Source organism: Sinocyclocheilus anshuiensis, unplaced genomic scaffold, assembly GCF_001515605.1.
Source record: "Sinocyclocheilus anshuiensis isolate Anshui unplaced genomic scaffold, SAMN03320099.WGS_v1.1 scaffold206, whole genome shotgun sequence".
NCBI lineage: Eukaryota > Metazoa > Chordata > Actinopteri > Cypriniformes > Cyprinidae > Sinocyclocheilus > Sinocyclocheilus anshuiensis.
The window spans coordinates 640,996-656,165 of record NW_015542358.1 but is presented as its reverse complement, the minus strand read 5'-3'; the positions used below and the strand labels follow the sequence as shown (position 1 = coordinate 656,165).

Below are 15,170 nucleotides of genomic sequence, written 5' to 3'. Positions count from 1 at the left end.
CCCCCCCCCCCCCCACCAAAAATAAAAGATTTCAAGTTATTTGAAGAAAGATAATGAAGACAAAAGTATGAATTGTACACATGAAGATAAGGAACAATTATTTTTCATTTCACATTAATTTAAGTTTATGTGCCATAGCTATTTAGTACAATAATTAATTTTTTTGAGAAATTCTGGTTTAGTTCAGTTTAGTACCTGGTTTAGTCACTGCCTCAACCGGTTCTGTAGAATCTGATGCTTTTCCTACACCAGCCTTATTCTGAGCGCGCACACGGAAAACATACGATTCCCCCATCTTTAGATCCTTGATCTAGAACAACAGAAACAATATTTACTACCATAAACCTACCCTTGTGAAAAAAGAAGTGAACTTAATTGTATTAAATGGTAACTTTTAGCGCACTTAAAATATTAAAAGTACATTTAAAAAAAAAACTTTACAGTACTTGCAGATAATATAATATTAATGAAATAAAAGGCCACTGGAGTGACTTAAAGAAAGACACTTTCATAACACACTTAAGTACACTTTTAAAAAATGCACTTTATAATAATGTCAAATTAAAAGTTGTAAAGTACATTTTGAGACATTGTGTTTTAATAATCTTTTGTTGTGCTTATTTTGACTTACTAAAGCACATGTAAAGGTTAAGGTTAATATATTTTAAATGTACTAAATTACAAATCTGTAATTTCAAATATATTTAAATACATGACACAAGTTTCAATAGAAATGACATTAAAGTACATTTTAGTTTACGATAAATGATTGTCAGTTCATTCACTACACTCTAACCATATTTCAAAGACAACCAAAGTAATTATGAAATTACATATACCCCCGGTTTCACAGACAAGGCTTAAACCTAATCCCAGACTAAAATGTAAATCTGAGCTGTTTCAATTTAAATAAACTTGCACTTACTGATCTTTAAAATATGTCAGTGCCTTTGTTTTGTCTCAAGATGCACACCGTAATGTTTTTTTTTTTAAGGCACGTTTATAAAAACTACTTAAATGTCCTAATTGACCTATTGCCTAATCCTGGCTTAACCTAAACCCTCTCTATGAAACCAGGCCATAAAGATGTACTTAAATCCTACTTAAGTGGGTCAGAAAACACTCTAAATTTGAGCTAAATGCATTTAATATAAATTTAAACTATAATACATTTTCATTTAATTGCAATGCAACTAAGTGTCCTAAAACACTGCATTCAGTTCACACTTAAGTATATTCTTAAATACACTATATTATTTACTGAAAAAGTATTCTCTTTAAAATTTTTCTTAAGAGTACTTTTTTCTCAAGGGCATGCCATTGTCACAACCCTTAACAAGCCAACTCCACTGCCCCTTGATTTCTACATGCATACAAACCTTTATGAATGTCTTGTCAGTAGCTTTCTCATTGACTCCTCTCCACATCTCAAAGTCTGCTTCAGCCTCTTTGATATCAATGTAGTATCCATTGACAGGATCACGACCCTGGTAGACAGGCGGTTTCCAGAGCAAGACCAGAGAGTCCTTACGCACCTCCTGCACTTGGAGGTCATGGGGTGGTCCTAAAAACAGGTTTTTAGTGTAGAGCATTTCAGATGGAGCCGATGTGATGAATAAAGTGAAAATGTGCTTTAAGTACATTAAGCAATACTGGATGAGTCGTAATTTTTTAGATTGTTATTTGATTGAAGTTAAATATCATATGAACCCTACTTCCAGAATTCTGAAGCATGTGCTTTAAAACTACAGTGTATTTTATTCTATTGGAATTATAACAGTCATGGGAAATTTATGTTCTAATAGGTCTAGTTTTTATTTAGCTTTTGTTGGAGTATATAGGATCCTTAAGGATAAGTTCCAAATTCTGATTTTAATTGGATTTCTTTAGGATTTTTGACTGAGGACTACAGATTATCAGTGTGCTCAGTATCTTAATTGTATTTAATGTTCAGTATGCTGAATTGTATTTAATGTGCACTTGTAGTTTACTTAATATCTATATATATATATATACTTTTAAGATTTTAAGTAAACTACGTGTATATATATATATATTAAAGAAAAACTGTACTTGCAGATAATATAATATCAATGAAATAAAAGGGCACTTAAATGTACTTAAGAAGAGACATTTTCATGACTGTTTCTTAACACACTTAAGTACACTTAAGTGCACTTTGTAATGACATTAAAGTATATTTCAGTTCACCATAAACGCTTTTCAGTACATTCAGCAGTACTTCGACCATATTTCAAAGACAATAGTTTGACAAAATTATGAATTAGATTAGATTAGCACTTAGCCTACTTAAGTGGGTCAAAACAACACTCTAATGTTCAGCTAATTGCACTTTTTAACTATAATTCATTTTCATTTAATTACAAATAACATGGAATTACGTGTCTGAAAACATTACATTCAGTTCACATGTAAGTATATTCACACTTAAGTACTCTTATAAAAAGTATGTTTTTTAAAAGATTACTTAAGTGTGCTTTTTTTGTCACAAGGGTTACTTATTGTAAGCTTTACAGCTCTGGAAAGTAAAATTATATATTTATTTTTCTAATTCATATGTGCCTACCCGGTACAGCAATAGTCCACTCCTCACACTTGAATGTCTCACTGGGAAGAGACGGGATGCCCACACCAGCCATGTTGGCTGCACGTACCTGGAACTGGTACAGCATGTTTTCCTTAAGCTTTGAAACCTAGGCAGAAAGACGAGGTTGGAGATCACAAATTGGCCACAGCATGGTCTAATATTTTACTTGTTATTACACAAATGTCCTACTTACTCTATAAGCTCTCTCACTGACAGACTTAATATTCGCCTCGTGCCATTTTCCTGGGACTCCACCAATGACCTCACGGTAATCAACAAAGTAACCAGTGATGTCAGCGCCGCCAATGAAAGTGGGTTGTTTCCAGGCTAGTACCATCGAGTCCCGCACACACTCCAGCACAGTGATGCCGTAGGGTGGAGTGGGTGAAGCTGGCATAACAAAACACTACAGTTAGCAGTGAAGCACATTTCCAGTATACAGGAAAATTAAGATAGACTGAGCGTATACCAGCGTATGTGGAGTAAAATATTCAAACCAAACACAGAACTGTAAAAATACAGACTGGCACTATGGCATTGCAAGGAGGGTATCGTATAGTAGGGAGGTGTCCAGCATATTGCCAGTTGTGGCTGGTGGCATAAAAGAAGCGAAAGAGTATCCCTTGATGCATTTGTGTGGATAGTGATGTTATTTGAGGGTTTCAAAGTCAAGTGCCGCTGAGAAGACTTACCATATATTAAAATTCCTCATGGGAAAAACCAGGTCAGACCAGTTTAAGATGGTCAAGTTTGTTTTTAGAACTGCTGTAGACCAGCTTGCATCAGCAAGAAACCATTAGAAACAGGTTTTATCTGGATTTTCCAATGTGGTTGTGGTTGACTGACCAATTGATTTTAGCAGTCTTATCTGCATGTTGATATACTTTATAACCACAGCATGACTACAAGCTCAATAAAACAACTGCAATATGCTAATTTCATGAGAGGTCTTATGTCGACCCTTGTAAAAAAAGAGGTTCACTTCATTGTACTGAATGTGCACTTGTAGTGAATTTCAAATCTTAAAAGTATATATTTAAAAACTGTTCTTGCAGATAATATAATATTAATGTAATAAAAGGCCACTTAAGTGACTTAAAGAAAGACACTTTCATGTCAGTTTCTTAACACACGTGAGTACACTTTTAAAAAGTGCACTTTGTAATAATGTAAAACTTTTACTTTAAAGTACATTTTACACCATTGTAAGTTATTTAAATTAATGTTTACTAATCTTTTGTTTTAAAAACACACTTAAGAACAATAATAAATAAATTAAGCACACTTATTTTGATGTGTTGACTAACATACTAATGTAAAGTACTTGATTTTAGAGTAATTGATTTTTAACTGTAGAATGTTATTCAACATTTAATTTAAACCTAATATATTTAAAATGTACTACATTGCAACTTACTCCGTACAAATGCGTAATTACAAATATGTTTAAATACATGACGTACAAATTTCAATAGAAATGACATTAAAGTATATTTTAATTTACCTTAAATGATTGTCAGTATATTATCAAACATTGATATATGGCATATTTCAAAAATTATAAGTTTAATAAGTCCTACTTAAGTGGGTCAAAAAAGCACTCTAAAGTTCATTTAATTGCATAGGATGAACTTGAGTGCTTTTTTGACTTGTGTATTAAATGTACAATAGTTTATATTTGCATTTAATATAAATGTAAAATATGTTTTTTTTTATTACATTGCAGTTAACTTACAATTAAGTGTCTGAAAACATTACATTCAGTTTGCATTTAAGTATATTATATTGTTTCTGTAATTAGTACTCTTTTTTTTTTTTAATATGATAAAATGTACTTCTTTTCCTCAAGGGTCAATCTGACAATAATGACCAAATAAATGATTAATGAGTGGATAAGTGGATAAACTGCAATACACTAAATAAGTGTTTAAAAAAGATAGAGAGTGAAAAATTCAAGATGCAAAAATGCAAAAGAAATGAATTAAAAATGAATGGAAAAAACAACAGGAGAGGAGAAAATGGAGGCAGGCCAACTCTGAGGAGGGATGCCGATGGGTGACATTCCAGAGAGTTGGTTTTCTCTCTCTCTTCTCACCTGAGCCTCTTCGTCCTCTCTCTCGCTCTCCTGCTTTCTCTTGTTCCGGAGAAGAGTTTACTGAGGACTTATGACTGTCCGGCAATTCTGTTGCCGACTCCTTTTGGATACAGTTGGGCTTTAACAATTCAGTGCTAGAGTTTGCAACCTGTTTAGTAGTTTCCTGCCCACAAGCAGGTTCTGGTTCTCGCTGACTGGCTCTTTTGCCCTGTTTGCCTTCATTTGATGCAGTTGGATGGCCTTTGTGGTCAGTGTTTTGACCCCCTCCCTCAACCCTCTCACTAACATTAGCTATGTGTGTTAGAGGCGTGTCAGCAGGGGAGTGAGGCGCCGCATGCCTGCCCACTCCGCAAGAGCTGTGCTGGGTTAGTCCGACCCTGTTACCCCCTGACTCCAGACACACACCATGAAGAATACCGCCCCCTACAGGAGTTAGCAGAGAAAACAGCAAGAGAGAGCAGACATGAATTCAATTAAAACAAAATCACATTCAGAATGCTTCACATTTAATTCCTCTAACAGAACAACAGTAAAATTAAAATTTTAATATTTATGGTTTATGGCTTTTTTATGGCTAGTTTTATATATTAACCAGCACTGATGTTTCCTAATATCTGCAGCTACTTTAAAAGTAGTGTAACTTTTACAATAAGAAACTACTTTTGCCAATCAAAAATGTTTTTTTTTTTTGCAAGCTTTGCAGCCAAGCAAAAAAGCAAACAAACAGAGACAATCAAAAAACACTCTCCTAAATGAATCTCTTTGCATATATTGTTATGAAGTCCAATTCCCTGTGGATTTTTTATTTTTATTTTTTTTTATAATTTATGCTGTTTTATTGTAAATTTATCTGTTCACATTGAGTTTTTGTGCCCTGGTTCTCGCTGACTGGCTCTTTTGCCCTGTTTGCCTTCATTTGATGCAGTTGGATGGCCTTTGTGGTCAGTGTTTTGACCCCCTCCCTCAACCCTCTCACTAACATTAGCTATGTGTGTTAGAGGCGTGTCAGCAGGGGAGTGAGGCGCCGCATGCCTGCCCACTCCGCAAGAGCTGTGCTGGGTTAGTCCGACCCTGTTACCCCCTGACTCCAGACACACACCATGAAGAATACCGCCCCCTACAGGAGTTAGCAGAGAAAACAGCAAGAGAGAGCAGACATGAATTCAATTAAAACAAAATCACATTCAGAATGCTTCACATTTAATTCCTTTAGTCTAACTATCCAAGTTCATCTCAGTAGAAAACTTAAGCAGAAGTCTGTATGCATGCAAGAGATAATCACATTTGTTTTTGCAATATTCTATTCAAATTATGAAAAGAGGCAATGAAAACAAGCAATGAAGCAGCAAGTTATTTTCAGGAGAAGTGAGCTAAGGGAAACGAAAGGAAAGTTTAGAAAGATCATTTGGCAGATGATGGAGTTATTTAGTTTAGTTTGTGCATTTTAAAGTCAAAATTTTAAGCTTGTTAAACCTTTATGAAAAAGGACATAACATCACACTATAGCGTTACATCAAGGCACATAAAACTCAGTGAAAGCCAGATAATGCAACAAAGATGCTAGTTAGTTGACCAGCAACCGAAATAACAACAGCTAGTAAAAGTGAATATTTAATTTATATATATATATATATATATATATATATATATATATATATATAAACACAAAAACTACTAAAAATGCTAACAGAACAACAGTAAAATTAAAATTTTAATATTTATGGTTTATGGCTTTTTTATGGCTAGTTTTATATATTAACCAGCACTGATGTTTCCTAATATCTGCAGCTACTTTAAAAGTAGTGTAACTTTTACAATAAGAAACTACTTTTGCCAATCAAAAATGTTTTTTTTTTTTGCAAGCTTTGCAGCCAAGCAAAAAAGCAAACAAACAGAGACAATCAAAAAACACTCTCCTAAATGAATCTCTTTGCATATATTGTTATGAAGTCCAATTCCCTGTGGATTTTTTATTTTTATTTTTTTTTATAATTTATGCTGTTTTATTGTAAATTTATCTGTTCACATTGAGTTTTTGTGCCAGAGAGTACTGCTTTGATTTGAAAAAGGTGTGCTCAAGAAAAGCATGTTTCATAAAGGATAAGTGAGCATGATGCTCAACAGAAAGTCCATGGCTGTTAAAGGTCATGACATGGAAAGTGTGAAAGACATGCAGAAGGGACGGGTTTGAAAAGATTGAGGGAGTGGGAAGGAGTGTACGTGGGAGAGCGGGTGAGCTGGTTTTGTAGTCACTACTATGTTGGATCAGTTGTGACCCAAACTAGAGGAGGTCTACAAGTCCTGACCCCTGGGAGGAATGCAGGGAGCGGAGCTAGAGTTTGGTGGCCTTGACACTAATGTGTCATATAGGACGTGTGGAATGCGTTACAGTGGTCAGAATTAAAAAGTGAAAGCTGGAAAAGTGAAATCATATTCTAAAGATCTTAATGATACCAATAGGAGTGTATAAATGACTTACTGATAGCAGCTTTAACTTTAATGGCTTCTGATTCCTGTGAGAATTCACTGATTCCTGCAGCATTGACGGCTCTTACTCGGAAAACATAACTCTCGTCAGTGGTCAAGCCATGACAGATAAACCTGCATAAACACATGAACAGATATTAATGTTACAACCTAAAATTCAAATCTCAAACAAACAGTTCTAACATTTATTAGTGAAACTTGCTAAGACAAACATTGTATTGTTGCTTATATTATTGTTCATTTAATAAACCCTTCAGTCCCTAATGGCATGTTTACACCAATCAGACACAAAAATTCACATTTCGCAGATGTATAGAAGCCCATTTCCACCACTGAATAAAAAATAAAAAAGGTAAATTTGTTTTTTTATCTTACAATTTCTGACAATTTTTTTCTCGCAATTCTGACTTTTTTCTCACAATTGCGAATTTGTATCTCGCAATTCTGACTTTTTTTCTTGCAATTGCGAGTTTGGATTTCGCAATTCTGACTTTTTTTCTCGCAATTGCGAGTTTGTATTTCGCAATTCTGACTTTTTTCTCGCAATTGCGAGTTTGTATTTCGCAATTCTGACTTTTTTCTCGCAATTGCGAGTTTGTATTTCGCAATTCTGACTTTTTTCTCGCGAGTTTGTATTTTGCAATTCTGACTTTTTTCTCGCAATTGCGAGTTTGTATTTCGTAATTCTGACTTTTTTTCTCGCAATTGCGAGTTTGTATTTCGCAATTCTGACTTTTTTCTCGCGGGTTTGTATTTTGCAATTCTGACTTTTTTCTCAATTGCGAGTTTGTATTTCGCAGTTCTGACTTTTTTTCTCGCAATTGCGAGTTTGTATTTTGCAATTCTGACTTTTTTCTCGCAATTGCGAGTTTGTATTTCGCAATTCTGACTTTTTTCTCGCGGGTTTGTATTTTGCAATTCTGACTTTTTTCTCAATTGCGAGTTTGTATTTCGGCAATTCTGACTTTTTTCTCGCAATTGCGAGTTTGTATTTCGCAATTCTGACTTTTTTCTCGCAATTGCGAGTTTTTATTTTGCAATTCTGACTTTTTTTCTCACAATTGCGAGTTTGTATCTCACAATTCTGACTTTTTTCTCGCAATTGCAAGTTTGTATTTGTATTGTGAGAAAAAAGTAAAGATAAAAGATAAAAAGCCGCAATTACTTAAAAAAAAAATATTATTCAGTGGCGGAAAATGGCTTCCATACAGATGATTTGTCTGTTCAGAGCAATGCATAAAAAAGGCAGATGGCCTGAATGGAAGTGCAATTTCAATCTCGGCCAGCGGGTGGCGCTTATAACAGAAATATCTTTCTAACTTTCCGTTTCTCACAGAAAACGAGGGAAAAAACCTGGATAACAATATTTACATGCTTTTAAACTGCTGTAACACCAAATACACAAGTAAAAAGACAAAAGAGCCTGTTCTGTATTCTTCCTCTGCTATCACTGTAGTCTGAGCGCCATCAAGTCGAAGCTTTAATGGCAGCGGCTGTTAACACGTGACTAAATGCGGCAATTTAATTAGCTGGCCAGATTTATTAAAAATGCGAGGGAAAAAAGAAATTAGAACACATCTCCGTAAAATATTTGCATAGCGTTTATTTAATACGGAATAACTGCCGACGGGTCGTTGACTTATTAGAAAAATAATGCACACTCGAGGTGGTGATGTGGCCATGACGCGAACCATGTCTTTATTCTATGTGTTTGAAAAGAAAGAAAGTGTGCTTTCCGTCGGTTTGCTGTGAATTTGTGGGGAATAGTCAATTTTATCCTATTGTTTACAATGTTTTGAGCTTGGTCAGTGTATTTGTGGGTTTTGGTTGTTTTGCAGTTGTAGGCTGTAAGGACATTTGAAATAAATCTGAAATCATTTGGCGAAGTGATATGGAATTGTAATGCGGTCAAGACCTGCCTGGAACTACTTTAGCCGTGCGTTTCCCTGAAAATAATGTCACACCTCAGAACACTCGTCAACCAAACAGAATCAAGCATTTAAAAGGTTTATCTCAGGTGAAATCGTTCAGGAACGTTTGGAACTATTTTCTTTGGAGGAGAAGGAGTCTATAAACCAACTGGCCAATTTGTGTCTGAAACGTAAGTTACTTTATATTAATTATAGCATATAGAATATTGTTTATGGAAATGTTGTCTAAAAGCAATATCACTTTTGGAATCATGCTGTTGTACTGAATATTAGACTGTGATCACTGCCTTGTACCTATGGCCATGTTACAGTTGTGATATTTAGTATAGCAGCACTCTTGCTTGTGTGTTTTGATTAATTGTAATTACACTGTATGTGTCGTTATACCTTGTGCCTTTAACTGGTTTGTTGTTGCATGGCTCCCAAGTGTTGCTCCCTGCAATGTTGCTCTCAATGTAGTAGCCCACCAGCTCTTTAGCATCACGTGAAGCTTCCCATGAAACCACCACAGATGTGTCTGTATTGCGGGTAGGAACCACACGGCCTGGGGCTGATGGGATATCTGCAGGCAGGTAAAGAAAAAAATTAAACTATTATAGAATTTATTATATTTAAGATCAACCAACAGTTATTTGTATGCAGTAATTATTTTGGTAATATAATCAAAGCTTCTGCAAAGCAAAACAGCAAACAGCTTTTAGTCGAGATGAACAAACAAGTTTAAACATCCTGCTTTTTACGTGACTACTCACCAAAAATAATGACATGGAAATTAAATATGCATATGAGTTTAAATTGTTTTAAAATCGCACATCAAACCAAAATGTATTCAGACACCTTCAACATCTCTCACATTATCACAGTTTGTTCGCTATAGTTTAGAAAATGGTAATAAAATATGACAAGAACTCAAGAGTTAAACTGTGCCAGAACAAATTCATCTTGATAATGTCAGATTACTTTGATAGAAAGGTATGCAACAAAACATGGTCAGGTCAAAGTGTCAAATAAAATTTTTGGTCCCAAATTTTTATCAGTTTTACTAGTAGTCCACTGTATGAAGAATTTTTTGATATAATATGTCACCGTTTACTTTATTTTGCTATCCTCGCTTACATAAATGAACAATAGTGTCTTGCACCCACTAGTAAAAAAATACAAAAAAAATTATATCTGGTGTCTGAATAATTTTGGTTTGACTGTATATTTTTGTCAAGATTTCCACAATAATAAAAATTAAATTTTCAAAACTGATCTGTAAAAGGTGGTAACCAGCAACTTTTACCGTAATGAGCTCCCTTTCAGTCAGTCACGTTCGACGTTACGTCAGTCGTGACTGACGAATTGGGATCTCGCCCGAGAGCCCAATCACCTTCGAGTGTTAACTAAACAAGCCAATGACAGTTGTCGTGTGCGTGTTTCGCCACGCGCACCCCGCCCTGCAGCGCGGGTATAAAAGGAGAGCGCGTGCAAACGCACATCAGCTTTTCGCTACGGAGCTGAGCCTTCTACAGGACGAATCTCCACGAGTGTTTGGGAAACAGCTGGCGTTGGTGTTACGACGTGTCAGCGGGGGTTGCCATCCAGGCTGCTGAAACCTCGGCAGGCTGCAGCGTCCATTCTGCGGTCCCGCCGCGAACAAGCTCCCATTCTGGATGTTGACGCAGAAACGCATCTTTCAATGCGTCCGTCCCTTCGATTGGTTCGCAGCGATCGACCTCAAGGACGCGTACTTTCATGTCTCGATTCTCCCTCGACACATACCGTTTCTCCGCTTTGCGTTCGAAGGGCGACCGTATCAGTACAAGGTCCTCCCCTTCGGGCTATCCCTGTCGCCTTGTGTCTTCACCAAGGTGGTGGAGGCAGCCCTCGTTCCATTGAGGGAAGCGAGCATTCGCGTTCTCAACTACCTCGACGACGGGCTCATATTGGCCCAGTCCCGAGCGCAGTGGTGCGAACACAGGGATATGGTGCTCAGTCACCTCAGCCGATTGGGGCTTTGGGGCAACTGGGACATCGTACCCAAGAAAGGCGGTGGGTTACGACCGATCCTGGACCTGCGCGTGCTGAACCGGGCCCTTCACAAGCTCCCATTCTGGATGTTGACGCAGAAACGCATCTTTCAATGCGTCCGTCCCTTCGATTGGTTCGCAGCGATCGACCTCAAGGACGCGTACTTTCATGTCTCGATGTTTAGTTAACACTCGAAGGTGATTGGGCTCTCGGGCGAGATCCCAATTCGTCAGTCACGACTGACGTAACGTCTCCGTTCCCTCCTTCAGGGAACGAGGATTACACAAGTAACCGAGACGTTTTTTCTACCTGATTTAATCCATAAAAATTTCTGTCGTTTGGTATAAATTCATGTATTTAGGTTTAGGTTCGATGTTACTATTTTTAAGTCTTCAGTCTTCTAATTTTATTTTGATAGCTATCAATAATTAAGACGCAAGATGGCTCTAGTTGCGTTTGTGTAAAACAAGAAAAGAAGGACATGAAAGTAGTGCTGGATTCAGTTTTCCCGATGTGCGGTACACCATTCGGAATTACCGTAAGTATTCCAGAGAGCCATGTATTAAAATATGCTAACATAATTTATTTAAAGAGGCCATACTCATAAAAACATAAAATATTCCTTTATCTTTTGCTTGGTTTAGAGGCTGTTATTGAATATATCATACCCAGCTTGTCCCCAACCGTGGTGGCTTCGGTCGGTTCTGATGGTTCACCAACACCGGCTGAGTTGCAGCAGCGAACGCGGAAGCGGTAAGACTTGCCCTCAGCCAGATCAAAAAGAGCAAAACGTGGAGATTTGACGGGGATTTCAGTGTTGACTCGCTGCCAGCTGTCTGTGCCAGACACACACTGCACACAAATATGCACATTTTTACTAAACCAATTACAAACAGTCTTCAACATACACTAAAGCTTTAATAAATATATAAATGCCACTGGCAGTGGTTATGAAGTTAAACGTGACCCTGGGGCACAAAACCAGTCTTAAGTCGCTGGGGTATATTTGTAGCAATATCCAACAATACATTGTATGGGTCAAAATTATAGATTTTTTCTTTAATGCCAAAAATCATTAGGATATTAAATAAAGATCATGTTCCATGAAGATATGTAGTAAGTTTCCTACTGTAAATATATCAAAACTTAATTTTTGATTAGTAATATGCATTGCTAAGAACTTCATTTGGACAACTTTAAAGACGATTTTCTCAATATTTAGATTTTTTTGCACCCTCAGATTCCAGATTTTCAAATAGTTGTATCTCAGCCAAATATTGTCCTATCCTAACAAACCACACATCAATGGAAAGCTTATTTATTCAGCTTTCATATGATGTATAAATCTCAATTTCGAAAAAATTGACCCTTATGACTGGTTTTGTGGTCCAGGGTCACAAATTCAGTTTTACTCTCTGACCTTCTCCACGTAATACATAACCCCTTCATGGCCCTTTTCGCCTGGAGGCTTCCAGCTCAACACCACATAGTTTTTAGTGGCCTCAATGACTGAGAGATCACAAGGTCTGCCGGGAACCACTCCCTCTACATGAAGTCAAGATAAAATGCAAAATGCACCATGTGATATTGGTACTGTAGGTTAACTGATTTTGAAAGAGAATTCAATGGACAAGGAAATGTCAAAAATACAGGTACAGTATTTGACCAATGCACTTTCCCATATGTTTGTGAAGCTGTATCAGGATTTTGAAAATTATTTAATAGAGATTCCCTGTGAAAGTTGAGTTAAACTCTGTAAGCCATAACAATGAGAAACTTCCTCATAATATTAACTTAACATCTCATAATAATGAGAAATGCTCTCTTAACAATGCCATAGTTTCTCATAAAATTGTGAAATTTTCAGGTGATGAGAAATTTTCTTGTTAAAATTAGAGTTTCTTGTTATAATGGCTAAACATCTCATAACAATGAGAAATGTCTCTTAATAATGAATTAGTTTCTCATCAATCATTATTATGAGAAAGTTTCTCATTACGAGATATTACAATAACAGTTTTTTATGAGAAATGTTCTTATTACAAGATACTAAGTCATTATGAGAAAGTTTCTCATAATACAATGTTAAGTCATCATAATAAGATTTATTTTCTATTTTTCTATTTTTTAACTTATGATAAAATGTCTCATTATTATGAGGAAGTTTCACATTATTATGAGATACTAAGTCATTATTATGAGAAAGTTTCTTATTATTATAAGAAGTCAGAGAAAGTTTCTTATAATGAAATGTTAAGTCATATGATTTTTTTTAAATATAACATTACGGCATTACAAGAAAGTATCATTATTATAAGATACTGAGTCATAATTACAGGAAAGTTTCTCATGAATATGATATGGAAAGTCATTATTTTGAGTAATTTTCTCTTTATTGAGATACTATGTCATTATGAAAACATTTCTTATTGTGAGAAAGTTTCTCACTAATGTAATGTTAAATCATAATAATGAGATTTATTTTCTTAATATTATAACGAACTCACAGTTCTCATTATTATGAGATATTAAGTCATTATGAGAAAGTTTCTCATTATAATGAGATGTTAAGTCATAATAAAGATATATATATTTTTAATATAACATTAACTCATAAATACAAGAAGGTTTATCAGTATTATGAGAAAGTCAGAATTACGGGAAAGTTTCTCATTATGATATAGAAAGTCATTATTACGAGACATTTTCTCTGTAATGAGACACTAAGCCCTTATTATGAGAAATATTCTCATTATTATGAGATAATAAGCCATATTAATGGGAAAGTTTCTATTATTATGGTACAGGAAGTCAATATGAGACATTTTCTCAATAAAATTAGTATAATCATAATTATTAAGTTTCTCTCTATTATGAATTACAGAATCATATGTTTAGCTGAACTATGGTGGTTTCTATAGTATTCTCTATATTTAAAGGTTTTTAATAACAGTGCAAACCCTAAAAAAAGATAATTTTTATGGATGCACGATATTGGATTTTTGCCGATATCCGATATTTTTCAACTAATTTTGGCCGATATCGATACCGATATATTTCCTTTTGTTTGGAAACAACACCAAGTCTCACCTGTGCAGAAATTATAAGCAAAATATTTTTAATTTTGGTTAGTTTTTAACAAGAACTTATTTGTTAGAATTAAATAAACAATAATGAAGGTTTTTTGACAGTACATTGAAGCTTTGAAAATAACTATAAATAAACTATATATCAATCACTGCCTTTTTTCCCCCAGAAAGATGCAAGGTCAACCCTAACATTTTATTTTAAGATTTAACATTTGTAGATGGTCTAAAGCAAAAGAGTTGTAAAAATTCTGAAAATCTTTTAGAGCTTGTGATTTGTTTAAAAAATAAAACATATTACACATTAATGAATAAATCAGTATATATAAAATTATTTAATTTACAAGTTTTTTATTTTTTTTTTCATGTAAGCTATAGCTTCTGATCTTTAAATCAAAACATACTCATGATTTTATGACATCAATTACTATTTTATTTAATCAGAAACAGTCTAAATGTTATTTGTTTAGGCTATTTTACTTTTAATTTAATTAGAAGTAGGCCAACAGCGCCCCCTAGGAATTAAAACTCGTTACTGAGCAGGCATTAGGACCCGCTGCACGTGCTATTACTGTTTACCCTATCACACACCAAACGCGTCATACGTGCTTTCACAGATTAAATGCAGCGATCCAAACAGTCAATCTAATCCTCATTCAGACAAAACTTTGCTTCAAGAATGAGCCACACTGCTAACCTGATCTAATCGCTAGCACACCCTGAGCACATGTGAGTTAACGCATTCCTCTTATCGGCAAGACATATCGGCATAATTTTCCATATCGGACCGATGCCGATATTTACATTTAAAGCCATTACCGGCTGATTCCGATATCAGTCCGATAATATCGTGCATCCCTAATCATTTTAATTTGAAATTTCTCACCCACAGGCTCCTCCTCAGTCACAATGATTTGTCCAGTCCAAGGAGCAGAGGGACCTACAGAACA

At 35.3% G+C, this 15,170-nt stretch overlaps 1 protein-coding gene across 1 annotated transcript in view; it reads right to left on the bottom strand.

Moving 5' to 3' along the window:
- myom1b (myomesin 1b) overlaps nucleotides 1–15,170 on the bottom strand; it is a 51,732-nt gene that overhangs the window by 12,403 nt on the left and 24,159 nt on the right. Inside the window, exons 16-24 of the mRNA XM_016490687.1 lie at nucleotides 15,107–15,160; nucleotides 12,555–12,679; nucleotides 11,803–11,986; nucleotides 9,509–9,683; nucleotides 7,183–7,304; nucleotides 2,802–2,998; nucleotides 2,588–2,714; nucleotides 1,380–1,564; nucleotides 196–310 (exon numbers count right to left, since the gene is read on the bottom strand). Of these exons, the coding sequence (XP_016346173.1) occupies nucleotides 196–310; nucleotides 1,380–1,564; nucleotides 2,588–2,714; nucleotides 2,802–2,998; nucleotides 7,183–7,304; nucleotides 9,509–9,683; nucleotides 11,803–11,986; nucleotides 12,555–12,679; nucleotides 15,107–15,160 (1,284 nt within the window). The remainder of the gene's footprint in view (nucleotides 1–195; nucleotides 311–1,379; nucleotides 1,565–2,587; nucleotides 2,715–2,801; nucleotides 2,999–7,182; nucleotides 7,305–9,508; nucleotides 9,684–11,802; nucleotides 11,987–12,554; nucleotides 12,680–15,106; nucleotides 15,161–15,170) is intronic.